At 33.8% G+C, this 24,875-nt stretch overlaps 1 protein-coding gene across 1 annotated transcript in view; it reads right to left on the bottom strand.

Annotated features, from left to right (window-relative positions):
- Positions 1 to 24,875, bottom strand: part of SRBD1 (S1 RNA binding domain 1) — a gene marked incomplete at its 3' end in the record, with an annotated part of 172,066 nt that overhangs the window by 79,185 nt on the left and 68,006 nt on the right. The window contains exon 15 of the mRNA XM_084235269.1: positions 692 to 783. Coding sequence (XP_084091395.1) covers positions 692 to 783 — 92 coding nt within the window. The remainder of the gene's footprint in view (positions 1 to 691; positions 784 to 24,875) is intronic.

A 24,875-nucleotide genomic window follows, 5' to 3' on the forward strand; every position in this document is an offset into this window, starting at 1 on the left:
CCTTAGGAATGTCTAGATTTGATTTTTTTTATAGTATCCTTTTGTTATAGGAGCTAGATATACAAATATTATGTATACACTATGTGGCCACATAAGCCTTGGTTTCCTCATCTATAAAGTGGAGATAATAACAAATGTCTCACGCCTCCCCTGTTGGCGCAGCACTTGAGTGCTGGGCTGCAAAGCTGCCCACAGCCTCTGCAGCACCGGTTTGATCCCCGGCCAGCCAGCGAAGGTCCCACATGGTGCGCAGACCTCTCCTGCCACCCGCTGCTCCCCTCAGCAGTGTACTTCGTCAGTCTGCCTGTTCTGCTCCCCGCTCTGGTGAATTCTCTCACCCTCCCACGCTTCTGACTGTACCCAGTGCTTATATAAATAAATAAATAAATCTTTAAAATAAATAAATAATAAATAAATAAACTGTACAAGTCTTTAAAAAAAAAAATAAGATATTTTGGGTATTTTACTATACTCCAGAATGTTATGCAGTGTTCTCTCTATAAACAATATTCTTCCTCTTATTTTCCTTAATTCCAATTATTATTCCAGTCAATCACTTTCTAACATGCCAATTCTTATACATGTATCATATCTTTCAAATTTCCTCATATACTTGAACACTTAGTTTGCTATAAAAATAAGTCCAAAATATCAAAATCATGTGATTTTGGAATGGTCCATAATTTCTTACCTGCACTTCTCAAATTAGGGTCCAGTCCTGGCATCTCCTTGTTAGCTTCAGGACTGACACTATAGATTGATGCTCCTGCTTCACTGACAATACTGAGGAAAAAGAAAAGGAGGGATTTCATTTTCAAACCTTTTGCCTGGATAAAAATAAATGAGTGAAACTAGGCATTGCAGGAAAAAAAGTAGCAGGACAAAGTGTTTTCTTGATCTCAATGATACCTATAACATTTAACCTTCATTAACATAAAATAAGCAGTGTTTTTTTTTCACATAGGAAATACACAGGATCAAAACCATAATGAATTTATTAAGTTCTTTTCTCTATCAGTAGTAATAAGAGAGAGTTTATAGATGACTGCAATGGATACTTCCCCCACCATGATACCAATTTCAAATTTGTCAGGAAATACTAGCTTTTCTAACATTTATAATCCATTATGGACTGACATGTATGACTCCCATTTGAATTAATCATTCGAAAGCATCTTGGAAAGCACATAATAACACCTGTGAATATGTGAATAAGTGGATAGAAACAAAAACCATTTCCGTGAACACTGCCATTAATATAACCTGAATATAATTAACCACCACAATGTGAAAAGGAAAAGGATCAGATGGGATATTATTCAACTTTTCAGGAAGATCAAAAATCCTTTTAGTGAACTAGACTTTCACTTCAGGTAGGTTTTTAAGTATTTCACCATGTATTTAATCAAAGCATCACACTTATGTTTGTTCTCTTTACTTTGACTCCAAATACTTTAAAACCATAATAGGAACACCCTCATACAGCTGATGTTTGTATGATGGTTGTCATTTGTACAGGCTGAAAATATTTTTAAGTTAGAAGCTTCTTTATGATGTAATAGGCAAAGAAATATCATCTACCTGTGTATTCAATATACCTACCCCTCTCTACCATTTGATGACCTAGATGCCAAGATTCAAAAGCAAAATCATTTTAGTGCTTGATTTTTAATCCACTCTTAGCAATCTCTCCCTTTCTCTGCTTATCTATACCTTCATTTATCAGACAAGTATAGTGGATAACTTTTATTACATCACCCCATTCTCCCCATTCTAATGACTGAACACCAATAAATAAAATGTGAGAAGTCAGTTTGCTATCCCTTGTCTTTGAAGAACACTTCAATGAAGTTTAACAACTGTAAACCACTAGAACTTGAGAAGATTATTCTGGAGAAAATGAAGATCTTTATATATATATTTTACAATCTATCCTAAATTTCATAATGTAAAAAATGGATACTGCAACTGAAAAGCAAGACTGTTCAATCTAATCCTCCATCAACACCAACATGATACACTAAGAGGTAAATGAGTGCATTTTATATACAACGTATAAAACCAAGCATCTTACAGGCTTATCCCATTTAATATTGGGGGTGCGGCATTTTTCCACAGATACATGATGTAACTAAGGTGATATAGCTAATAGGTATCTGCACTGGTTTTAACTCTAACCTCCATGATTGCCAGCATAAGCACAAGTAACCTTGGAATAGCTTCACAGTTTCTCATTAAAATGAAAACTCATTATATATTGTTTTTTGCTAAACAACAAACACAAAATCTATTTAAGAACCATTCTCTTAAACTTATTACTTCCCTTCACTTTTGATCAAAAGGTAAAGTGAATTTTGTTTCTTATATATCTAAGGTAGAATATAAAGCATATAGAAGGTCAAATATGTTCTACAATTTCAGGACTGATTAAAATTTAAAGGTAACTGCACTTTTCCTCAAAAATAAGATTTGTATTATGCTCATCTTCTATTTATATAATGGTCAAGGAGAAACCATAATGTCAAATAAAGACTCAAGTAAAGAAGAAAATTCTTAGTGTGATATAATATGATGTCAAAACCAATGTATTAGATTCTCAATTCCATTATAGCAGCACTTCTTAACCTAGAGCCCTTGGATTCTGGGCAGGCATTAATTAAAACTATATGCAAAATGTTTGTGTTTATGTTTTTTTCCCTAGGAAAAGGAGTTACAGTTTTCTTTGATTGCTTAAAGAAATCCATGATCCCCCAAAAGGTTAAGAAACACCAACACAGGATGAGAATATTCAGTTAGTATCCATGGAAAATTTGGTTTCAAATACAAATTAACACTTAGTCTAAAAAACTTCTTTCCAAAAAACCAAAGTATCCAGGAAGTGAAGACTTGGCCTATTATTAAGAAAACAGAATGTTTTTAGATCTCACCACAAATTTATTTTCTATCATTTCCAGAAGCTTCTAAAATTTCCAGTATTTAAGCAGAGGGCATTTAAATGATAAATAAAAATTCCAATTAACTGTGGCCTTAAGCAGTCAGGTACCTGAGAATTTGCTGGATGATTCACTGTCTCTTAGAAGTTATAATTCTCAATAGACTGAGGGAAACTATTGCAAAGAAAAACACTCAGATAATAAATATTCCTCCAAATACCATACTGCCACTTCTTTTAAACAGAGGAATACAAAACAGATGTGACATACTGCACCCAAAGATTTTAGATTAACATTAATATTAAATCAATACAAAATGTAGTAAATTTTATGTGCACTAGTTATTAGATAGCATGGGTCCAATAAACAATTAAGGACTAAGCACACACCAGAATGCTTAAATAATCTAAATGAACAGAAAAAACTCAATATGTATCACTTCAATATAAAACATACAAGAACCTAATAAGCATATGTGGCAAGAATGAAACAAATCAAGCTGAGAGTGGTGATGATTTTTTCCAGGAGAAGGTACTAAGAACAAAAGTCATCATGTCTTCTCTCACCCTTTTTCCTCCCTTTTTGGAGTTCAAGGATAAGGCATTAAGCAGAAAAAAATGAACTTTTTTGGAAAAAACAAAACCAAACCAACTATTGAAAAAGTATTCCAATTATCTCTAATATGTTTTGAGAAAAGCAAAATTATCTTTGTAAAAAATGCAGGTATCTATTTAATAAGGGTTGCATTTCACAACACAAATTCCTATCAGGTATAAACAAATTAAGTTCATAATCTTAGCAATTTGATGATTTTATTTATCTTACCACAAAGCAGACAAGATTTGGGCAGAACTTATTATTTAGGGGGAATTTAACTGACATTTGTAACTGAACTAGGTTTCAAGATTATTACAATACTCTGTAGTTCCTTCAAATTGCTAGTTTAGACAAATATCTAAAAAGACATGGGTTAGTCAAGCTTTAAATGTACGAAAGACATTACAGAAGTTCCCAGATTATGTCAAAACAATAGTCAATTCTCTGGAATTACCTTTGAAATTTCTAAACATTTTATCTAATTCAGCAGCAATATTTTAGGGTCTATATTAAAAAAAATACAATGACATATGCATAACCTAAAAGGCAAGTGACATGACCACATTTATTTTTAATTTTTAAGAAATTTATAAAAACTTAAAAAACCAAATTTTGTTATTTCAAGTAAAATTCAAAGATGTCGAAAAATCTGACCATTATCAAGATGTTTTTAAAAAATATGTTTAAATTACAGGATTTATTTCTAGAGTTTAAAAGTCTCTTTCCCAAAACAAACTATTTAGGAAAATCTTTTAAATTGAGATTTGCAAGTAGTTTTCTTCCAGTAACTATTCATTCTGACAGTAAGAGAATGACAATTTCTTTCACAAAATTGAAATGGGGAATGGAGAGGGGAATAGATTATTTTCATGAGACTGGAAAACTAAGTGGTTTTATTTTTTTCAAGTTATTGAGTTAATAGTTTTCACATTCATTTGTAAGGTGACGTGAAGTCTCTATGTTAGTCTTCCCCTTCTCCCCAATTCTCAAATATAAAAACATTTTTTCTTATTTCAAAATAAATCATATGCTTTCTTATATTAATGGGAATATCTTATTCAAATGTAGAAATTAAATGAAAATGCAGTTATTTAAGTACAGTATCAAAAACTAATTAGTCATAAAAGTATACTTAGAATTCTTCAAATTTTATCAATATCTAGCAGCTTTCTTTTCGTTCTTCCTCTTTGCAAAAAATGCAGGTGTCTATTTAATAAGTGTTCCATTTCACAGAACATTTCTGTCCACCAAAAAATATATACTCAATAGCTACCATGCTAAACACACAGCTCATTTTACTAGTTTTAAAAATAATTTCTTTAAAAACCACTCCAAATTTTTAGAGAAATGCTCATATAAAGTAAGAGTAATTGTCTTGACCTAAGTTTCTTAGCAAAAAATAGAAAGTGCTAAAAATGGTAAACAATCAAATCTTGATTCTTTGTTCTACATATAAGATAACCTATTCTGAAGCATGAAAGGATAGTTATTTGTATGTTGGGGTAGGAGACGAGCCCCAAACCAAACCACCCTGAATAAAAGGGACTCTCAGATTTAATGTTTAATGGATAAGTCTTATTTCTAAGAAAGTATCAAAGTAAACTTAAATCCCTGGATCTAGTGATGAATTATCACTTCAGGAAATCTCAAAGTAGTTATACAGTCATTAAAAGTTATAAAGTATCAAGTGAAAAAGCTGGTTACAAAAGTATATGTGAGAACAACTTTGATGTTTTAAATATATATATATGCAACAAGAAAAATCAGGTTTATGTAATATAACATCAAAAATACTTAAATGAGTTATTCCTTTTGCATTCTTGCATTTCTTGATTTTTTTTCCCATAATAATTATGTACTCACCTACATCCAGTAAAAGTTAAAACTTAAATTTAAAATTATCATTTGTTAATTGGCCAGAAAATCTAATACCACATAATGGTCAGCAATTTTTGACCAAAACTTCCTTTATGGTTATTAGGGTTATTTTGAACTTAAATCTGAGTAAACATGCCATTTGCTAGTGGTAACCTCCAAACACAGAATATAGAATATCTCAAACAATTTTTCATGATATTGTTATAACCTAAAAGGTGGCTTAGCAGAAAAGCCAAGAATTAGTTCTCAATTTGTAAACATAGATTAGATAAGAAACGAATGATAAAAATTTTTATAAGAAATTTTTAAATTCATATTATATAAATATTACTTAGTTCTTTTCCTCTGAATTCAGTCCCCAAGTATCCTTCATCACCAGAGCATAATCAGCTCACTGTCCACAACAGAAAGATGTGAAGTGACACTACGGCATGTGCCAAGAAAGGAGCACTTGTGAAAAAAACGCTAGAGGCAAATTACAGTGAAGTAGAAAAAGAAAAAATACACAACCTCAAGATTTCGATGGCACCAAAAGAAAGTACCATTAGGTATGTAACATTAGCACCATCTGGTGGAAGACCTAGTTAGAAGCAATTCCTAAATTATCAGTTAAAAATTCTAAGCTATCTTTGAAAAGATGACTGTTTTCCAAGGAAAACAAGGGGAGTGATGGTTCTTTTATGATACAGATGCCCCACAACCACCCTGGGGTTCTTAAAATGTCTACAAACAAAAGCTCTGAGTGTACTTGCTGACTGACAGCCTATCACATCATACCCCTAGAGCACCATTTCAACAACACAGAATTCCCATGGTTTTTTTCCTCCAGTGCACCATACCACATCAGATTAAAATAACACTTTGTAGCCATAACAGAAACCTAAAATAGGTCAAACCCAAATTACGAACTAACAAACAGAACTTTAATTTGGAGTTTGGGGTTCCTCAGAGCACCAGTTACCTATCCTTCTGTGCCATAAACAAACCATTAGTACTCAACATGAAAATCTGGTTCTACTATTTATTTAGCATTTTAGGTTTATGTTCACAGTGATGCTGAGCTGCCACAATGTGTCAAATATTATATTTAAATCATTTACCGCTGTCAGTGGACCATTGCATGATAGACATGACAAAATCAATGATGTCTTCAAATGCCCTCATAGGGGAAAGCAAATCAACAAACTGAAGGACAAAGAAGATGGAGAGCCTGTCTCCTATTTAGAGGGTGAGTTCCTCCATGAGGTGGAAGCAAATTCTAACAAAGAATGGCGCCAGCAGAAATTGTCAGTCTCCACTATCTTCCACTATTATTCCCTCCCTCCCTTGTCTTCACTTTCTTCTGCTTTCCTTTGAAAAGTCCTACCTTTATTTCTTCTTTCTCCATCTACATTTAAACTGTGAAGTTTTCACAGTTTCTACATCAGACCCCCAAAGGAAGAAACAGGAAAAAACAGCAATAGGAGCAACCACAAGGCATACAGAATAGGAAAAAGGACAAGCGTCCTGCTAACTCCATGACCAGAAAAGCAGACTTGAAGAGAGGATAACTGTGTAAGTAGTTCTTTGCAGAATGACTATAAACATTCCATGCTACTACTATCAAGACAAAAACAAGAGGGCATGGAATAACTACTGATCCAATTTTACAAGTGAAATGTCCTTTGGTCAATATTCTGAAATGTATTGTTTTAAAGAATACGCTGTCAACTCACCTGCCATGCCACACACACCCAAAACTGTTTCTCCTGACCCTTCAGTTAACTCTAAAACTGTCATCTTTCTTTGTACTCAATTTATATTTACTCATATAATAACAGTTCATCTGTATTCATTCATTATTGCTCAACTGCAATTCTATTAGATACAAATCTGAGAATTTCACAGGGAACTGTCTAGAGTTTTCTGACCAAAGAAAAGACTTGTTTTATTTACTCTTTGCTACCCCTCATTTTTTTTTTTTTTAGATTAAATACATGTAGGGGAGTTTATCCACTGATAAATACAAGGAATTTAGGGGCAAAAGATTTTAAGAAACTTATTGCAAAATATTTTATTCTTTTATTATCCATCTACACAATAATAGAAGTCAAAGTGATAATTACCAAGTTAGAAGATATAATAATCTAACATTTTACTAGTAATAAGTGTTCAATATAATACTAATTATTGAAAGCTTTTTTGAATGAACAACAAAAAGAGAAAGACAATGAGACTATGAAAAGCAATAATAATTGAAAAGAGAGAAGCTGAGTTATAATTTTCCAGCAAATAGTAACCCAGGTCTTCTTAACCCTCAGCTCAATAAAGTTCTGGAAATAATAATGGTTTTCTGAAATAGTTATCTAAATACCACTGTTGACAATTTCTCAGTGAAGTACACTGACAAATGACACACATCAGTTTACAGTTTCCCACTCTTCCTTTGTTCTCTTATGTGTGTTATTCCTCCGCCACCACAACCTCTATTTTCTTCTGAGGAGAACTTACACCTCAGCAAAAATCATCACCTTCCAGTAACGGAGAACCTACCTACAAATTTCATCTAACACATTTATCAACCATCAGCCTCCAGTTTGAATACCCAATCCCTTTTCTGGGGCAGCCTCAATGTTGAGAATTTCTCTTGGCCTCCCAATAATGCTGGAAAAAAATAAAACAGCAAAACCAAAAAAAAAAAAAAATGACTATTCTACATCAACCCTCTTCTAATCATGGTTTTAAAAGTATACTGAACAGATGGAGAGAGAGAATAACTTGCTCAGTTCAGCTGCCTGCCCCATTTAGGTCTCTATCTATAGTCAGATCTTTACTTTTTTGGGATCACTGCACATTTCTGGCTCTGCTATATTACACTGTGTAAATATTTAGGAGAAACAATTCCTTTCAAGGATCTAAACTTCCACTGTCGTTATGGCAAATGAACCTGTTTATGCTATGTTCGTTAAGTAACAGCAAGCCTAAAAGAAGACAGGAATTTACTAACATGTGGTTCACAAACATCACAATCACAAAGTTTCTCATGGGGACATATCAAGAACATAAAAGACCAGTTTATTTTTATTCCCATTGCCCTGTAATTTTCTTTAGCTCTTCTCTAACAATTCTTAATTTGAACCTTTCCTACAGTTACAGGGACAAGGTGCCGTGAATATACATCAACTGTACCTACAACTACCCACATCCCCCATTTAACCTTCCTTAATTCTTGGTCCTGTATCAGAATCTGTTGGTGGATGATAAAATACAGATAGCTAGGCCCCAGTCCCAGAGTTTTTGCTTCACTCGGGCAAGGATTTGCATTTCTAACAAGTTGTTGGGTGATGCTGATGTTGCTTGTCCTGAAAGTACTCTTTGTTCTAAGGCTTTACTGAGTATAATTTACATCGTATAAAATTCACCCATCTCAAGTACATAGACTTCCATGGCTTTTAGTAATCGTTGTATAACCATCACCAAAATCCAATTACAGGACTTTTTTTTTTTTAATCCCCAAAAGATCCTTTGTGCCTATATGCTGTCCTCATTCCCACTTTCAGATCCAGGTAGCCACTATTCCACTTTCTTTTTCCATATATTTGTCTTTTTGGACATTTTATATAGATGGAATCAAAATATGTGTTCTCATATCTGGCATCTTTATTCAGCATAATTTTTTAAGATTCATCTATATTGTAGCATTAGTATTTTCTTTTTATTGCTGAATAATACTCCATTGTTCTAGTTTATCAGTTTATCCATTCACCAACTGATGAACTTTGGGGGTGTTCTAGTTTTCTGGCATTATGAATGCTGTATAAACATGTACAATCTCTTTGTGGACATATGCTTCATTTTTCTTGGCTAGATTGCCAGAAATAGAAACACTGGGGTATAAATTTCTGACCAATTTTTAAGATTCTGCCTGGGCGCAATGAATAAAGCCTCCCATTGGTTCATTTCTTTTAAAGTATGTGTTACTGCCTATCTTTTTGACTACAACTATCATTTGGGTTATAAAGTGGTATCAATTGTAGTTTAATATCATTTCATTAATCAGTAATTATGCTGGGGATTTATTCTATGCATTTATTGGCCTTTTCTGATCTTCAGTGAAATATACAAATCTTTCGCCCATTGTAATTATTTGCCACCTTCTTACTGAATTTTAAGTGTTTATGCATTCAAACAAAGTCTATTATCAGATACATCATTTGCATATTTCCTCCCAAATTTTGGACTTGTCTTTTCACTATGTTACTGCTTTTTGAAACAAAAGTTTTAAATTTTGATGAAGTCTGGAACAACACTTTGAAAAATAGTATTTTTTTTAAAGATTTATTTATTAATTCAAGAACTGGGGTACAGTCAGAGGTATGGGAGGGTGAGAGAATTCACCAGAGACAGAGCGAGGAGCAGAACAGGCAGACGGACCGCAGACACTACTGAGGGGAGCAGCGGGCGAGGCACGAGAGGTCTGCTGCGCCATGTGGGTTTCTCCCTGGCCAGCTGGGAATTGAACCCGCACTGCAGAAGCTGCGGACAGCTTCAAAGCATGGCGCTCAACCTGCTGTGCCACCAGGGAGGCCCAAAAATACAGTTCTAAAGCATCAAAAATTCCAAAGAAATACCAAACCCTTGAAAAAAATGGGAAAGCTTAGTGGCTTCCTATCTGCATAAGCAATAAATAAATGTTATTTGTAGTGTCTGCTTTTTCTATTTTTGTTTTCTTTTAGCAAAGCCTGTCATAATAATCACCCTAAATATATTTACCACTTTTAGGAGAAAAAGAGAATTTTCAGTTAACTAGCTTTAATACAAAATCGAATGAATAAACTTAGCTGCAGCAGGACCTGGGCTCTCACTTGGGAACACTGGGTGATGACTGCTGGCACTGAGGAACATGGGCTTTCTGAGTCAGTATTTTCAGAACCGATGGTCAGTGTGATAGCTTCTGACACCATGTTTAAGATATAATGACTATGTATTCATTCTCATAATTAATGGGAACAAAGATAAACGTATATACCATGGAAGAGATTATAGAGAAACAGATTCCCTGAAATTCTGATATTTTTATTTAACTTTATTAGTCATTTTACTCAGGGCATTTTAAAAATAATTCATACACCAATATAGCCCTCTCTTTATTGAAAAACCTATTGGACTTTAAATTAGGAGGACTCAAGTGGTGGCTAAAGTTCAAATCTTGGCTAGGAATATAGCTTACAAATACACGAAATATACTTTAAAAATATATAGGTTATTTCTGATTCTGGTAGAAGTAATAGAAAGATTATTCGTTTTTCAATTGAAACCCAAGATACTACATGTTTATTCCATGATGATTATTATGAAAAAGCAAATCACAAGATAAAGAGGCTTATATGAACACTGTTTTATAATTATCACCTGAAACACACATTCTTTAATTCTCTGGAAAAACTGTAACAACAGGAAGAATCCATTTAAAAGATGAAGAAAATCCATTCAAGTCTACAAGGATCTTTCTTTATATAATTCAAGTTGACCTAGGACCTAAAGAAATTAGCTTAGTTTACTGAAGAACCACCAGGGTTCCCACTCTAAAGTTTTCACATATTTATATTCTAATTCAAGGTTCCTGTTGATAATATAAAAGCCATTAGTCCTCATTGCCTTACAATTGCTGGAGATAGAGTTTATATTTCTACTAGCCTTATAATTGCTGGAGACAGAGTTTATATTTCTACTAGTCTTCATCAATTACACTACCAGAAAAAGCCTGGTGGCCAATATTCATTCTCCCATTTGTACTGTACCACCTAAAGTCACTTAAGAATCTGCCTAAAGATGGGGCCTCCCTAGTGGCACAAGAGGTTAAGACACAGCACTATGAAGCTATCCACAGCCACTGCAGCATGAGTTTGATCCCCAGCCAGGGAGGTGACCCACATGGCGCAGACCTCTCCTGACTCCCCCGCTGCTCCCATCAACAGTGTATTTCAGTCAATTTGCCTATTCTGTTCCCCACTCTGTCTCTGATGAATCCTCTGCAATTTCCTAGTGAGAGTCTTACTAAAAAACGATGATGGAGGGGACCCAACCCTTACCACTTATCCAGAGAAATGCAAAATAATAACCCAAAACTAAACCTTTGCTTATACAAACAGCATCATACAAATTGGTTTCACACAAAATAGGTATAAAGGAGAGTAAGAACACATAAAAAGCCACATCCAAATCATTGACATAAAACCTGTGTAGTCCTTTTAAAACTAACAGGACTGGGCCTCCCCTGGTGGCGCAGCAGTTGAGTGCTGGGCTGCGAGGCTGCCTGCAGCATCTGCAGTGCTGGTTCGATCCCTGGCTGCCCACCGGTGAGGGTCCTACATGGCGCACAGACCTCTTCTGCCGCGCCCGCTGCTCCCCTCAGCAGTGTATTTCGCCGGTCTACCTGTTCTGTTCCTCATTCTGGCTCTGGTGAATTCTCTCACTCTCCCACACTTCTGACTATACCCAATGCTTGTATAAATAGATAGACAGACAGACAGACAGACAGACAGACAGACAGACAGATAGATAGATAGATAGATAGATAGATAGATCTTCAAAAAAAAAAAAAAACAACTAACAGGACTGTACCACTCCAGCAATTCACCCATCTATGAACAAATGTCCTCAGTCTATTCCTGAGAAAGGAAGAATGACCAGTTATATCTGTCCTCATCTTGTCTGAAAATCTTGACATTTTTCAGCAAGTAAAGGTTCCAAATGGCAGGTGTCAGAATGCCTCAGCCTCACATGTGGTGCTAGAAGGCAGGAAAAACAGCAGCAGCATGTGGTCATGTCAGAGACACAAAAAGCTGCCTAGAGAGCTAATTCAGAAAAGAGCAAACCTCAGACTTGGTTAAATCACTCTAGTGCCAGATGCCACTACCAGAACAAAGCTGTGGTGCCATGGATTAGCTGCTCAGAGAAACATTTAACTCAAGGCTCTCACAAAAGGGAAAATAGCTGAATGCAATGGCACCTGTCTGTATCCTGTTTGCCTGATAATTTTGTCAAATTAGCTCCTTCTATGAAGAAAAGAAAATGGTCATAGAATTCTTTACTTTGTATACTAGTGGGCACTATTTTCTCAAGGTTATTTCAGATAATCCAATGAAATGAATATGAGTCTCCCACATTTACATAATACTTACAGTTTTCTGAAAGTGTTTTAAGGGCTACTAACTTTAACTCACTATAAAGAAGTTAAAGATAATAAATACTCTGTTCATTTTACCTGTAGGTTAAGATGACAAAAGACTTAAATAAAATTTGACCATATCCCTCTGAAATCAAGACTTAATTAAGAGTAAGAGAAAGTTGGTTTCTGGACTTTAGAGCCAGTAGGCTTTCTCTTAGATACCTATCCTCTCCCAACTTCTCACCTCCCAGGCATCTTTTCACTGGTTTTCTCAATAATCAAGTTTTGGAGCTCTTGAAAGTTGTTCCTGAAGGTCAATTAATAAGTAATTTTGTTCCTAGAGGTGAGCATATTGGGCATGTTGGCCTACTTTGTATTTCCTCAGATCTGAATCCAAGACACTGTAATGATTTGAGGAATACTCAAAACAGGGGTTGCTGGAGAAACATAAAAACAAGTTATTGGTATAGGGAGGAACATTCACTATCAAGTTATCTGGTTTGATCCATCAGAAACTAAACAAATAGGATTCACTCAGATAAGCAGTATATAGTAAAAGATATAATTCATCCATGAGAAAGAAAATTCAACATCATTTAGGTTTTTAAACTCTATGAGGATACATAAGGAGTTTTGGGGTGAAAGATTAATACTTCAAATCATCTTATGTCCTCCCATACCTTAAAAGACAAAGCACTAAAAAGAGCCAGGTCTTTGTTTGGACTCAAGTTTGTAATTTTTTTTTTTCAAGAAAATGCTTCTCTTTTACTTACCTTTTTATTATTGTATTACTTTTTATTCAGGTAAAGCTGATTTATGATAGAACTGAATGCAAGTACAGACTTCTCGAAGCCCTGAAGACAAAAATGATCTTCTAATTCCCTTGCAAAGAAACTGGGCTTTTTATACATAACATTTTTACTCTCTAAGGCTACACCACTGAAATTTGTTTGAGATACACCTGTGCCTATTTTCACAGCAAAACAATTTGGTAGAACCGTCCCTTCTAAGCAACCCACAAGTACTATTACTCAACTCTGTACAGTTGCTCAGGTAATTCCTCATCTTTGTATTTTCAGATCTTATTCTAAGGTTAATTAAAATACACAGCATGAAAAGGATGAAAGTAAATACCAATTAAGAGATATCACCCATAATCATATAAAGACTAAGAATAGTCTTTCCTATATAATCTACTGTTTGAAAATCAAATATACTAAATAAAAGTAAAATGTTATATATTAATTTAATTTCTTATTCATCATGTATTCTGCAGGTTTCCATTTCTTGCTCCTTTTTTTTTTAAGATTTATTTATTGAAATGGGGTACAGGCCAGATGCGTGGGAGGGTGAGAGGATTCACCAGAGACAGAGCAGGGAACAGAACAGGCAGACTGACTGAAACACACTGCTGAGGGGAGCAGTGGGCGAGACAGGAGAGATCTGCCACGCCATGTGGGACCCTCACCGGCCAGCCAGGATGGAACGGGTGCTGCAGAGGCTGCGGACAGCTTCACAGTGCTGCACTCAACCGCCTGTGCCACCAGGGGAGGCCCTGCAGGCTTCCATTCCTATAAAATGAGTTATTTTGATATGATTATTTTCCATGTCTGCTGTCTTTTTGCTTACACACTTTACTTAATTGATTCCAGACTTCCTAGTTTCTCATGTTTTTTTGCCTCATTCACTGTAATACAGGTATCTGTTTTTTCCTTAACATGGATGAAAACAAACTTATGTTCATGTTTGGAATATAGTAATAGAGTGCTGGTTTAAAAAAGTGTGAAAATGTGTTCAAGAAATGCTTATTACTCAAAATTATGCAAATAGCAAATCACATTTGGTGGACATTTCAACTGAAACACAGGTAGAACCAGTACAACTCAGATACAGATATCTCACAATTTTCAATGTCTTTGTAAAGGAGTCACACTAACAGTCATCAGTATTTTCACAAAAAAGCAAAAGTGCAAATTAGAGCACTTAAATGTTAATTGGATAATAACACGGCATCCTTTTTAAGCCAAAACACAAAGACTAAGCTTATTAAGATCACTAAACATTGCCTGAAATTTAAAAACAATTTCATATTCTGTCCAATTCTCCCTTCAAATCTCCAAAATCTTCTACTATCTCCTCTGGTGTTACTGATGATTTTAAATATTAATTGCTGGCCCTTATTTTTGGTAAATGTATTTTATCTCAGCCATCCTCATAAGGGAGTGGGGTACCCCTAAAATAAACAAATGAGTATATATATCCTCCTAGTCTAATCACACCTAAAATAACATCTCTCTCCCATGCCTTCTTAAAGTTTCCTGCCTCAAATTCTCAAAACTTGGCCAACAGATATAATTTTTAAAATACAATATACGAAAGAATGTTAGAAGGTTAGCCAGATATTTAGTTACATTATAATTTAAAGACATATCTTTTGTTCAGATATTTGGTCACACTGTAACTTAAAGGTATATATTCTTAAAAATAAATATAAAAATAACACAAATTAGAAAAAAACGCTAAAGCTGTGTCCTTGAGAATCCCAGAGGTAAGAAAGGAAAGTTATAGCTGTCACTTAATATGTACCTAACACCATGTGTAAAGAAAATCTACAATATAATCTGATCCTGAAGAATTTAAACTACAGACTTCCTGATTCCCCAGTACTGGTAATCGCCTCCAACAGTAACTGTGCACACAATGGCAGAAGAGCTTTTTTAATTATTTTATTTCCTCTAGGCTTGTTTTAAGTATGAAGCCTCCATTCCAAAGAAATTTTTAAATGATTTGATGTCATTCTATAAACATATTTTAGGTATAGTACTCCAATGAAATTTCCTGTGATTTCAAATTTTCTAACTCACTTAGGGCAATTACAAGTAAAATGACAACCTCTAAAGAAATATTAATGTAGCATCTCACACTTGAAATCATATTCCAACATGATTTTAATTTAAAAGTTAAAAACCATAGTAACAAAAAAGTGTTAGAATACAAATCCAAGTGCGTGCATGTTAATGTAACTCACTTTTATTTCCAAATGAAATGGAATAGTGGTGTTTCTTCTTCATGAGCAATTAGAAACAGTGTATTACAGGTTTTAATGTAATAAATAAATGATTTCACTAAAAATAGATATGAAATTATTTAAATCATAAGTTTTCATGAAACACATATTATTTACAGTAATAGGCATTCCAACACAATGATATGAAAAATATTAACCTTTCCCCCATATTTAAGTGGGAGAGAAAAATATAAAATAAGAAAGGATCAAGAAAGGGAAGGAAGGAAGGCAAGGGTACAAATAGAAAAATGATTTCAGGAGGAAGGGGAAGCATACACACATACTGTAACTAGCAAATCCATTAATTTTTTTCACTAAAAAATTATATAACAAATTGCAACATTAAGCAGTCTACTTCTCCAAACCATCTACCTACCCTATCTCTATCCCTGGCAGTAAATGAATGTGTTTGTATCTGGCAGTAAAATGAATGTGTTTTCCTTAACTGGATAAATCACTATCTTCATGAACAAGTTTGCAAATATCCATTTCCAAATTTATCTAGTAGTTGAAAACAAAACCTCACATATTGTAAACACACACACATATAGCAGATAGTTTCAAACACCCACTTCAGTTCTAATTTTGCCATTCAAATACTCCCCAACATACTTGGAGAAATGCAGATTTCTAAGATATTTTTTCATAAAAAAACATGTCTTTATGTGTTTTGTATGCATTCTCTATTTGTTCAAGCTTCAACAGTATAAATAATAAAACACAATTTATAATACAAAATGTAAATTTTCCATTATGCAGAGATACACAAAAGTATAAAAAGTAACTTGTACCTGAAATTAATCTGTTACCCAATTTTCAAGTGCCTGGAACATATTTTAAAGCAAAACTTCTGAATTAGAGAGCTGTAAAAAATAAAGACCAAAGAAGCATGAAATTTATACATAAAGGTATATTAGAATTTACTGTCCTCCTGGAAAGCTATGTTTTCTTTCAGCCAGATTAGAATTTACTGTACTTAGTCCCCAAATCCTAATATCTATAGAAAAAGATCTTTCAACCGTAGGAGAGTATTTTAGGTGAAGCTCCTATGAAAACACCTGCCAAGAAGTTTAAACTATCATATTAAGTGGATCACAGGGCTTACAAAGTGCTGCCGATGTTCAAAGGCATTCCCTGCACTAAATATCACAATCATGGCAAGAGAAGACTTCACTTCAGGCACATGTCTAAGTCGTTTCCCTGAATTGTTTCTTGTCAAATTAAAATGTCAAAAATTATTCTATCAAATACTGTCCCTGAGGAATCTTGCTCAACCCAAAGAGCAGCTACCAATTAGTAAAGTCGGGCCTTTTAACAAGAAAAATTGTTTCTTTTTCTATTGATATGTGAAATTAGTGGGGTCCAAAAAGAAAAGTTTCATCGCAGCAGTTAGTTTAAGTGCTACTGATAGCTATAATCACATGCAGGCTGCAATTCCTTTTGAAAGGCTTTTCAAACGAACAAATACAAAGAAAAAGAGAAACACAAGTGTTTTCATAGTGAATGACTGCCTAGGATTACAAAGTTAGAAGAAGCCAAAGTTATAGATCCAGATATACATGAGTATTGTGAACCAACAAATGAAAGTCAAATGGAATTCTTGCTCAGTCATTTGACAAGGTCAGTACACCCATCTGTTAGCACAAAAGCTACTGAAACTTATTATATAACTTGTGGCTGCTAAAATAGTGAAGAAAAAAAAGAAAAAAGTTTGTGGCAAGAGACATTAACAGTAAAAATTCACTGCTATATATTACCATATACATTCCTTCTGTACTTTTCACAAAAAAAACTTCTTTGATTTGAATTATCACACATTTCCCAATGTTTTTGCTTTTTAAAGTCTCCATTCCAGATTCTAAGTTTCTTGGCTTTGTGGCTCAAGCGATGACAAACAGATCATTTCCTATTCACTCCACTTACCTCAAGACTGCTAGAATCCAGTTATGTTAAGAATTATTTTCAACAGCCACCTTCAATTACAAATGTTTGACATGATCACAGACTTCCAACGTTAATCCCCTTTCAAGTTGAAATACTCACACAAGAGCCTTTTGAGACACACTGCATGGCTATTTTCTTTGCTTTGCCTTATTTTGCAAAGCAGCTGAAATACATTTGAATCCTTTTGCTCCACCCCCATCTATACTACCAAAGCAGCATAAGATATCCATCTTATGCAAAATAGTACAGAGACCCACAAGCTTTTGTCAAGACCTGAATCTTGACAAAGGGGTTTTCATGGTTAAGCATTGATTTTCTAAGTTTGCTTTTAAATCTGAAGGTTGTTTAAATAAAGGAAAAGAAAATCTTCATATAATTGACGCTCATTTCCCTAAGTTTTCCATCTATAGATAGTACTTCCATAGTTTACATAAATTTGCATGATCTGTGTATATTTAATTTCCAGAACCCTATTGCTAACCACAATTTTGGACTTAGAAATTTTCACTCTGGTCTATTTAAGGAGACTACCCATCACTTAACCCAATGAAAAGAAAACCTGATTCTAAAAAGGATAATCTTATCAACATACAAAGTTATACTTTTCTGTCGAAGAGGTATTTTTAAATTTCAAAGACTAACATAATTTTCTGGCACACCAAATTCAGACATATACACAAGAGCCTTTACTATTTCCAAGTGACAACCAAGTGGGACTCTGAACAAAATGACAATGATTCCATTTAATGTGTAGGTGGAGTCATGAAAATTTGCTCTTAACCTGAATTGTTATTAAATGCAACAAGAGAGTTCACTAGCTAAAGGAACTATAAAGTGAGATTTTAGTAATACCAAGAATTCATTGGTAAAACAACTAATCATCCCTCTATTATGACCTTTTAACTTGTGATTTTTGTGTTCATAATTTGCATACGTGAATAATTTCTTTACGCCAGTGCCATACCTATGCTAATCATGGAAATGCAGAATTCCATGTTCAACTTTTATATTTTTATTTTTATTTTTATATTCCCCATACAATTGCAATCCCCTTATTTTGACCCCAATTCCTCCTTTCCCTGCCCCCCCATAGTGTGTCTCTGGTTCATAGTTGTTTGTTGATTTTGATTTTTTCTTTCTTTTAGTTATTCTTTTTCCTGGTCCCTTATTTACCCATGTCCAACTTTTAGAGGAAAGAAGGATATGGCCCCCTTTAATCTACATCTAGTTTATATTCCCAGGGGAAGTGGGAAGAGAGAAAAACCTCATGCTAAAAAGGAACAAGCAAGAACACAGTAAATACTCACAAATTATACTTGCAGCACAACTTCTCAGCTAACAGGAAGCAAAACCAGAAAGTGAAGGGAATCAGGATATGTCACCATACATATACCACTTTGACAGAATAATTCTCTTAAGTGAAGATCTTTTGAAAAACAGCAGTTTCAGGAAGAACTCTTTGACCTCTCCCTTCTCCCCTGATGCAGGTCATAAAACCCTCATATGAGAGGTGCCTTCCCTGTACCCAACTGGAGCAAGGGAACATCCTTATCTACATAGACTGAAGTCAGACTCCAAAAGGAATCCCCAAAAAAACAGGCCTTGCCAACTTCCCCCAATTTACTTCCCTTAGCTTATACCATAACTTATAAAACCTTTTCTAGGTTCTTCATTTCCTTATGAAGATTCTAGTGTGATGTAAAAACTTATATTAAATTTTCATGCTTTTCTCTGTTAATCTGTCTTTGTCAGTTTAGTCTTCAGGACCAGCCAGAGAGTCAGAAAAGTGTGCCCTTCCCTATAAAAGAAAAACATCAAGTTCTACCTTCAAACTCTTTCTTTCCTAGCTATGAGGGTTTATAACATTAACTAGCTATGAGGGTTTATAACATTAACAGCAGTGGTAGAGAGGCATAAAAATGTGTGAGGCTAAATGTTAGTGATTACTTCCCATGTGAGATCTCAGGTTTAAAAACTGCCTCCGTACTAATGAGAACCTATCACTACTATGTAGTCCAGTAACATAACAAGAACTAGGTTACCCCCTAAAAGTTCCATACTGACAGATGCTCCTTAAAAAAAAGAGTAATTAAATAATTAATTTCAATCTAACTTAAGACAAATTTAGATCGTGATGAATTCTAAAACATTTAAAAGTTTTGTTAGAATGCAATGTTATTTCAATAAAAATTATCTTAAAAAATAGCAAAAAACTAAAGTTGGAGAAGATGGGAAATTCAAAATTCCACTCCCTTAATTAAAAGTTAATGGAAAAAGTTTTAAGAACTACAAACAACAAATTAGTTGGCTTGATCACCACGCCTTAGTTAGATTCTGGAACATGAGGAGTTGGACTAGATCTTTAGGGTACTCCAACTCCAATATATACATAATGTTATGTATGGTTCAGGGAAATTTCTTTTTTTTTTTTAAATAATAAATTTTATTTTTATATTCCCCATACAATTGCAACCCCCCCCCATTTTGACCCCAATCCCTCCCCTCCCACCCCCAACCCCCCAAAAAGTGTCTCTGGTTCATAGGTTTTTGTTGATTTTGATTTTCACTTTCTTATAGTTATTCATTTTTCAGGGAAATTTCTTAATGCTAAAACACAAATGAAAGTGGATGAATCTGAAAATAAACCAATCTTGTTGAAGTTTTACACTACTGTCTCCACCATTTCCAAATGAACATTCAGAAGTAACAGGCAAAATTGAGTGGTAAAAATAGGCACTTATTTCCTTAAGTCAAACTTTCTGGAACTACCTACCATCTTTCACACTATACAGAGGTGAAAAAGCACTATGTGGTGGAAATAGCATGACCTTTAAGACTTAGACTTGAGTCTCCATTGCATCAACTCTCTAATCCATCTCAATCTACAGATTAGTTTCCACACTTATAAAAGACACATAAATATTGCTAGAGCTGACTGTGAGAACTCAGTAAATGTAAAGGTACTTGGCAAACTGTAGCAAACCCAGGGGACATTACTACAAAAATGCCTGCAATTAACAATTTGTTAAAATCTACTTTTATATACCTCAACAAAAATACATCATGGATTAAGCTAGAAATATATACTATAACACAAAGTGATTTATTATAAAGTAAAAATACTTCCCAAATAAAACTTCTAAAGTCAGTGTTTGACAGCAAGAGTCCTGAATTTTGGTTATAGTAACCTTTTTTACAAAGGAACTATTTGAAGCACTCACTACATTAAGAGGATTCCTGTACCTTAATTCTTCACAAATTCCCAGTTTATGAAATCACATTCTATAAAAGTTAGCTACTAACAAACAAATAAACAAGGATAATTTGTTGTGGTTAGGCAGCATCCTGGGTAACCAGCAGTTCTAAATTATCCAAATATAACTTCACAAGCAAATGAGTATAAATATCAACAAAATCCTATGTGAGAAATAAAATTCTGAAATTAAAGGAAATTCTATTTTTCACTTTCTGATGTGAAAAAAAAAAAACACCTATCAGAAGCACATCTCAACACAGAAAATTTAACTATGACTTAGTTTAGCTAACTTTTAAGCTAAAATTAAACAGAATAATCTTCTTACAAGCCTACATAATCCACAACTGAAATGAAAATAAGTGCACATACTTTTGGATCCTTGTCACAAGAACAAAATGAAATGAGGTGGGGAAGGGGGGGTGTGGAAATGTTTGAGACCTTCTGGCTCCATCATCATGGAAATCAGTGAATAGTGTGAATCAAGGTTTCCAGAGGAAAGCATTGATTTTCATCATAAGTCTCCCTGGGATAAATGCTTTTCAAAGTTTTCCAAATCTCAGATAAACCACTTTTAAAATATTAACAACCTCCTTCTACCTTACAAATTTTATAGCACTAACAATTTTCAAAGCATTTTCAACCAAAAATTCCAGGTCTGTGTTAGATTATGAACAGCTTTACCAAACCATATTCTTTACCAAATATCCTGATTCAGTTCTTAATCACTGGATGTCCTCTTTAATTTTACAAATAATTCCTGTATCACGTGAGAAAACATACCACTGAGCAATATGACTGAAACACTTGGAAACTAACAGTGCTTCAAGCTCAAGAACAGCAAGTTCAGTGAGAATCTGGGAATAAGAGAGAGTAAGTGAAACAATATCCTATAAGACATAAAACGTAAAACCATTTCAGAAAGAAAGGAGACTTATTAGGTGCTGAGCTTTAGCACTTATAAGACACTATTGGGCTACATACTAATTTCTTAAATCTTCACAACAACCCTGTTATCTCCAGTTACTATAACAAAGAAGATATACAGAAGACAAATAAACATGAAAAATGCTCCACATCATGTGTTATCAGATAAATAAAAATTAATGATGAGATACTACTATAAAACCAGAATAGGCAAAATCTAAAACACAAGTGATCACAAAATGTTGGCAAGAGTGTAGAGTAACAGGATTCTCACAGCTGCAATTGGAAATATAAAATGGTGCAATCACTCTGGAAGACAGCTTGATGTTTCTTACAAAATTAAACATACTCTAACCATATAATCTATTAACCATACTCCTTGGAAATTTACACAAAGGAGTTGAAAACTTATGATAACACAAAAATCTGGCCATGTATGTTAATAGCCTCTTTATTCAGAGTTGCCAAAACTTAGAAGAAGACTGAAGAAACTCTTCAGCAGGAAAATAATAAATATACCATGATGCATTTAGACAATGGAATAGTATTCAGTCCTAAAAAGAAATGAGCTATCAATATATGAAAAAACAAGAAGGAAACTTAAATGTGTATTACTAAGTAAAAAGTCCATCTGAAAAGTTTATATTGGTATGATAACAAATATGTGACATTCTGGAAAAGATGAAACTATGGAGACAGTGGAAAAAAAATCAGTGGTTGGTAAGTGTTGAAGGGATAAATACGCAGAGCACAGAGGATTTTTAGAACAGTGAAACTACTCTGGACAATGCTATATGGATGAGTACATGTCACTTTACATTTCTCCAAACACACAGTATATATCATAATGTAAACTCTGAACTTTGGATGATTATGATGTGTCAATGTTGGTTCATCAATTTTAACAAATGCACCAGACTGATGGGCAAGGTTGATAATTGGGGAGTAAGTGCATGTGTGGGGGCAAAAAGTATAGGGGAACCTCTGTATCTTCCTCTCCATTTTGGAGTAAACCTAAAACCGATCTAAACAAAAATTAAGTCCTAATTATAAAAACAAAAAGGAAACAACTAAGCACTTTTATCACATATATGCTATAAGGAATTTTAAAATGATTCTTGTAGAGGAAGGTATTTTGTTAATGTAAATACAAAACAAGAAATATTAGAATCCATAAATTCTGCTTATACAGAATCCATTCATTTAGTTAAGAATACATGAGAGCGTACCATGTGCTAGGCACAGTTCTATATGTCCCAGGGATATATCAATAAGCCAATATACAAACTTTCCCTGTACCCATAGAATTTGTGTTAAACATTTACTGATCTTTAAACTGACAAAAAGTATAAAATCCAACAACTAAAAATAGATATGCTGACATTGAAAACAGTATACCATAGTAGTAAAAAAATACAAATTTTCACCAAAAAAAATGCTTTCCAAAGGGTTGTATTAATTCATAAACACTAACTCATATATAGTATATAAGTATATAGTATATAATTCATAGATCGTATATTCACATATAGTAAATAAGGGTTTCACTGCACATTCATCAATATTAAGTATTAAACTTCAAAAAAATCAATTCAAAAATTATCAAACCATATATTCTTCTCATTTTTATGCTATGGTTATTTTATATTTTTAATAGCTCTGTTTTGGTATTTTTCTATTGAATTTATTGATCTCTATTCCTATTTTTTAGTGTGACAATGTTCTGCTGTATGTTTAATTTCAACTAGGATTCAACTTTTACATTAGTGGGAGTTTTCATTGTAATATTCCATGATAAAAAACAAGTGTGAAAAATAAGTAGGTTACAGCAAGGCAACATAAAAGCAAGAAAAACTGCTAAATCCCTTGAACTAAATGGCAGCTACTTCAGAGCAATGACAGACAGTGTGACAAGTTCTGAACAGGTCTGGCGAATTCATTGAGCATTAATTTGTCAGAAATTTCCCGGTGTCTTCAAAAAAAGTTAACTCTCAATTAAGTCTTTGAATAGAGAGTTTCAATTATAGTGATCAATTTTATATTTTACTTATGTTCACATGAGAGTAATTTATGATAAAAAATTATGTCTAAGTAATTCAAAAAGCTCTTTCTATGCGATGAGGAAGCACAATGTCATAATTTAATAGGCAGGTTTCATTTTTCTTAAAGTAGATAAAAATGGTGTGTCTTAAAATTGATAATATCTTAGATTCATTGAAATACAATAATATATCTGTCTTGACAATACCCCTGAGTTAAGTATTATTATCATGACCATCTTTACAGATAGAAAAATGGAAAGGTTAAACAACTCACTGAAGTACACAGAATAAGCAAAATGTCAAAGTTAACCTAGAATCCACAAATCTGGCTCTTCTGTGCAATACTGACTCTTCAAGAAGTCTACTAATATTTAAATATCCAACAACCACCTCCCAAGGTAGTTGAGCACTGCCATATGATATTATTTTGAGCAGAATGAATGACAGAACAGTATTGTACCATAATTTCCAAACGAGGCTGGCAGACTTGTCAATCCAGTTGTTTGTGAGTGAAGTAAGAGAAGGAAGAAAGAACTGAGGTCCTGGCAGAGGCCTCAAAGCCCCAGGTCATGCCTCTTATTACCTTAATCCATAGCACCTTGTTTGGAAACCACAGCTAAGGATGGGGTAGGCAGTAATCTCTCACTTTACATTTTTACAACATGCCTAGGGCTTTCTTAAGACTCAGCCAAGGAAACATCTTTATGTTTTCACAAACTATAAAGAGATAGTTTGTAATAGCACATATCACAGAATAATTAAATGAAATTTTTCTCATACAGGACACAACTGTATGAGAATAACTAAATCTCTTTAAGCACAAATACCTGATTTGAATATTCTGTTTCCATAAACAAATCAATACTTTACAAACAGTTAACACATATAATTTTTAGTTTGCATAACTGAAAATAACAATTTCAATTTCACTTTTCACAAGAAAAAATGAAGGTTTAGATTTTGTCTATGGTTTTCTCAAGGTGAGCTCCTGAAAATGAACAAGGTAAAAAAGGAAAAGATAAGGACTAGATAGATCCCAGTTAAAGGAGGGCATTGAAAAATGAAACAAAATGTTTCATTTCCT

This window comes from Talpa europaea, assembly GCF_964194135.1.
Source record: "Talpa europaea genome assembly, chromosome: 6".
NCBI classification, from domain to species: domain Eukaryota; kingdom Metazoa; phylum Chordata; class Mammalia; order Eulipotyphla; family Talpidae; genus Talpa; species Talpa europaea.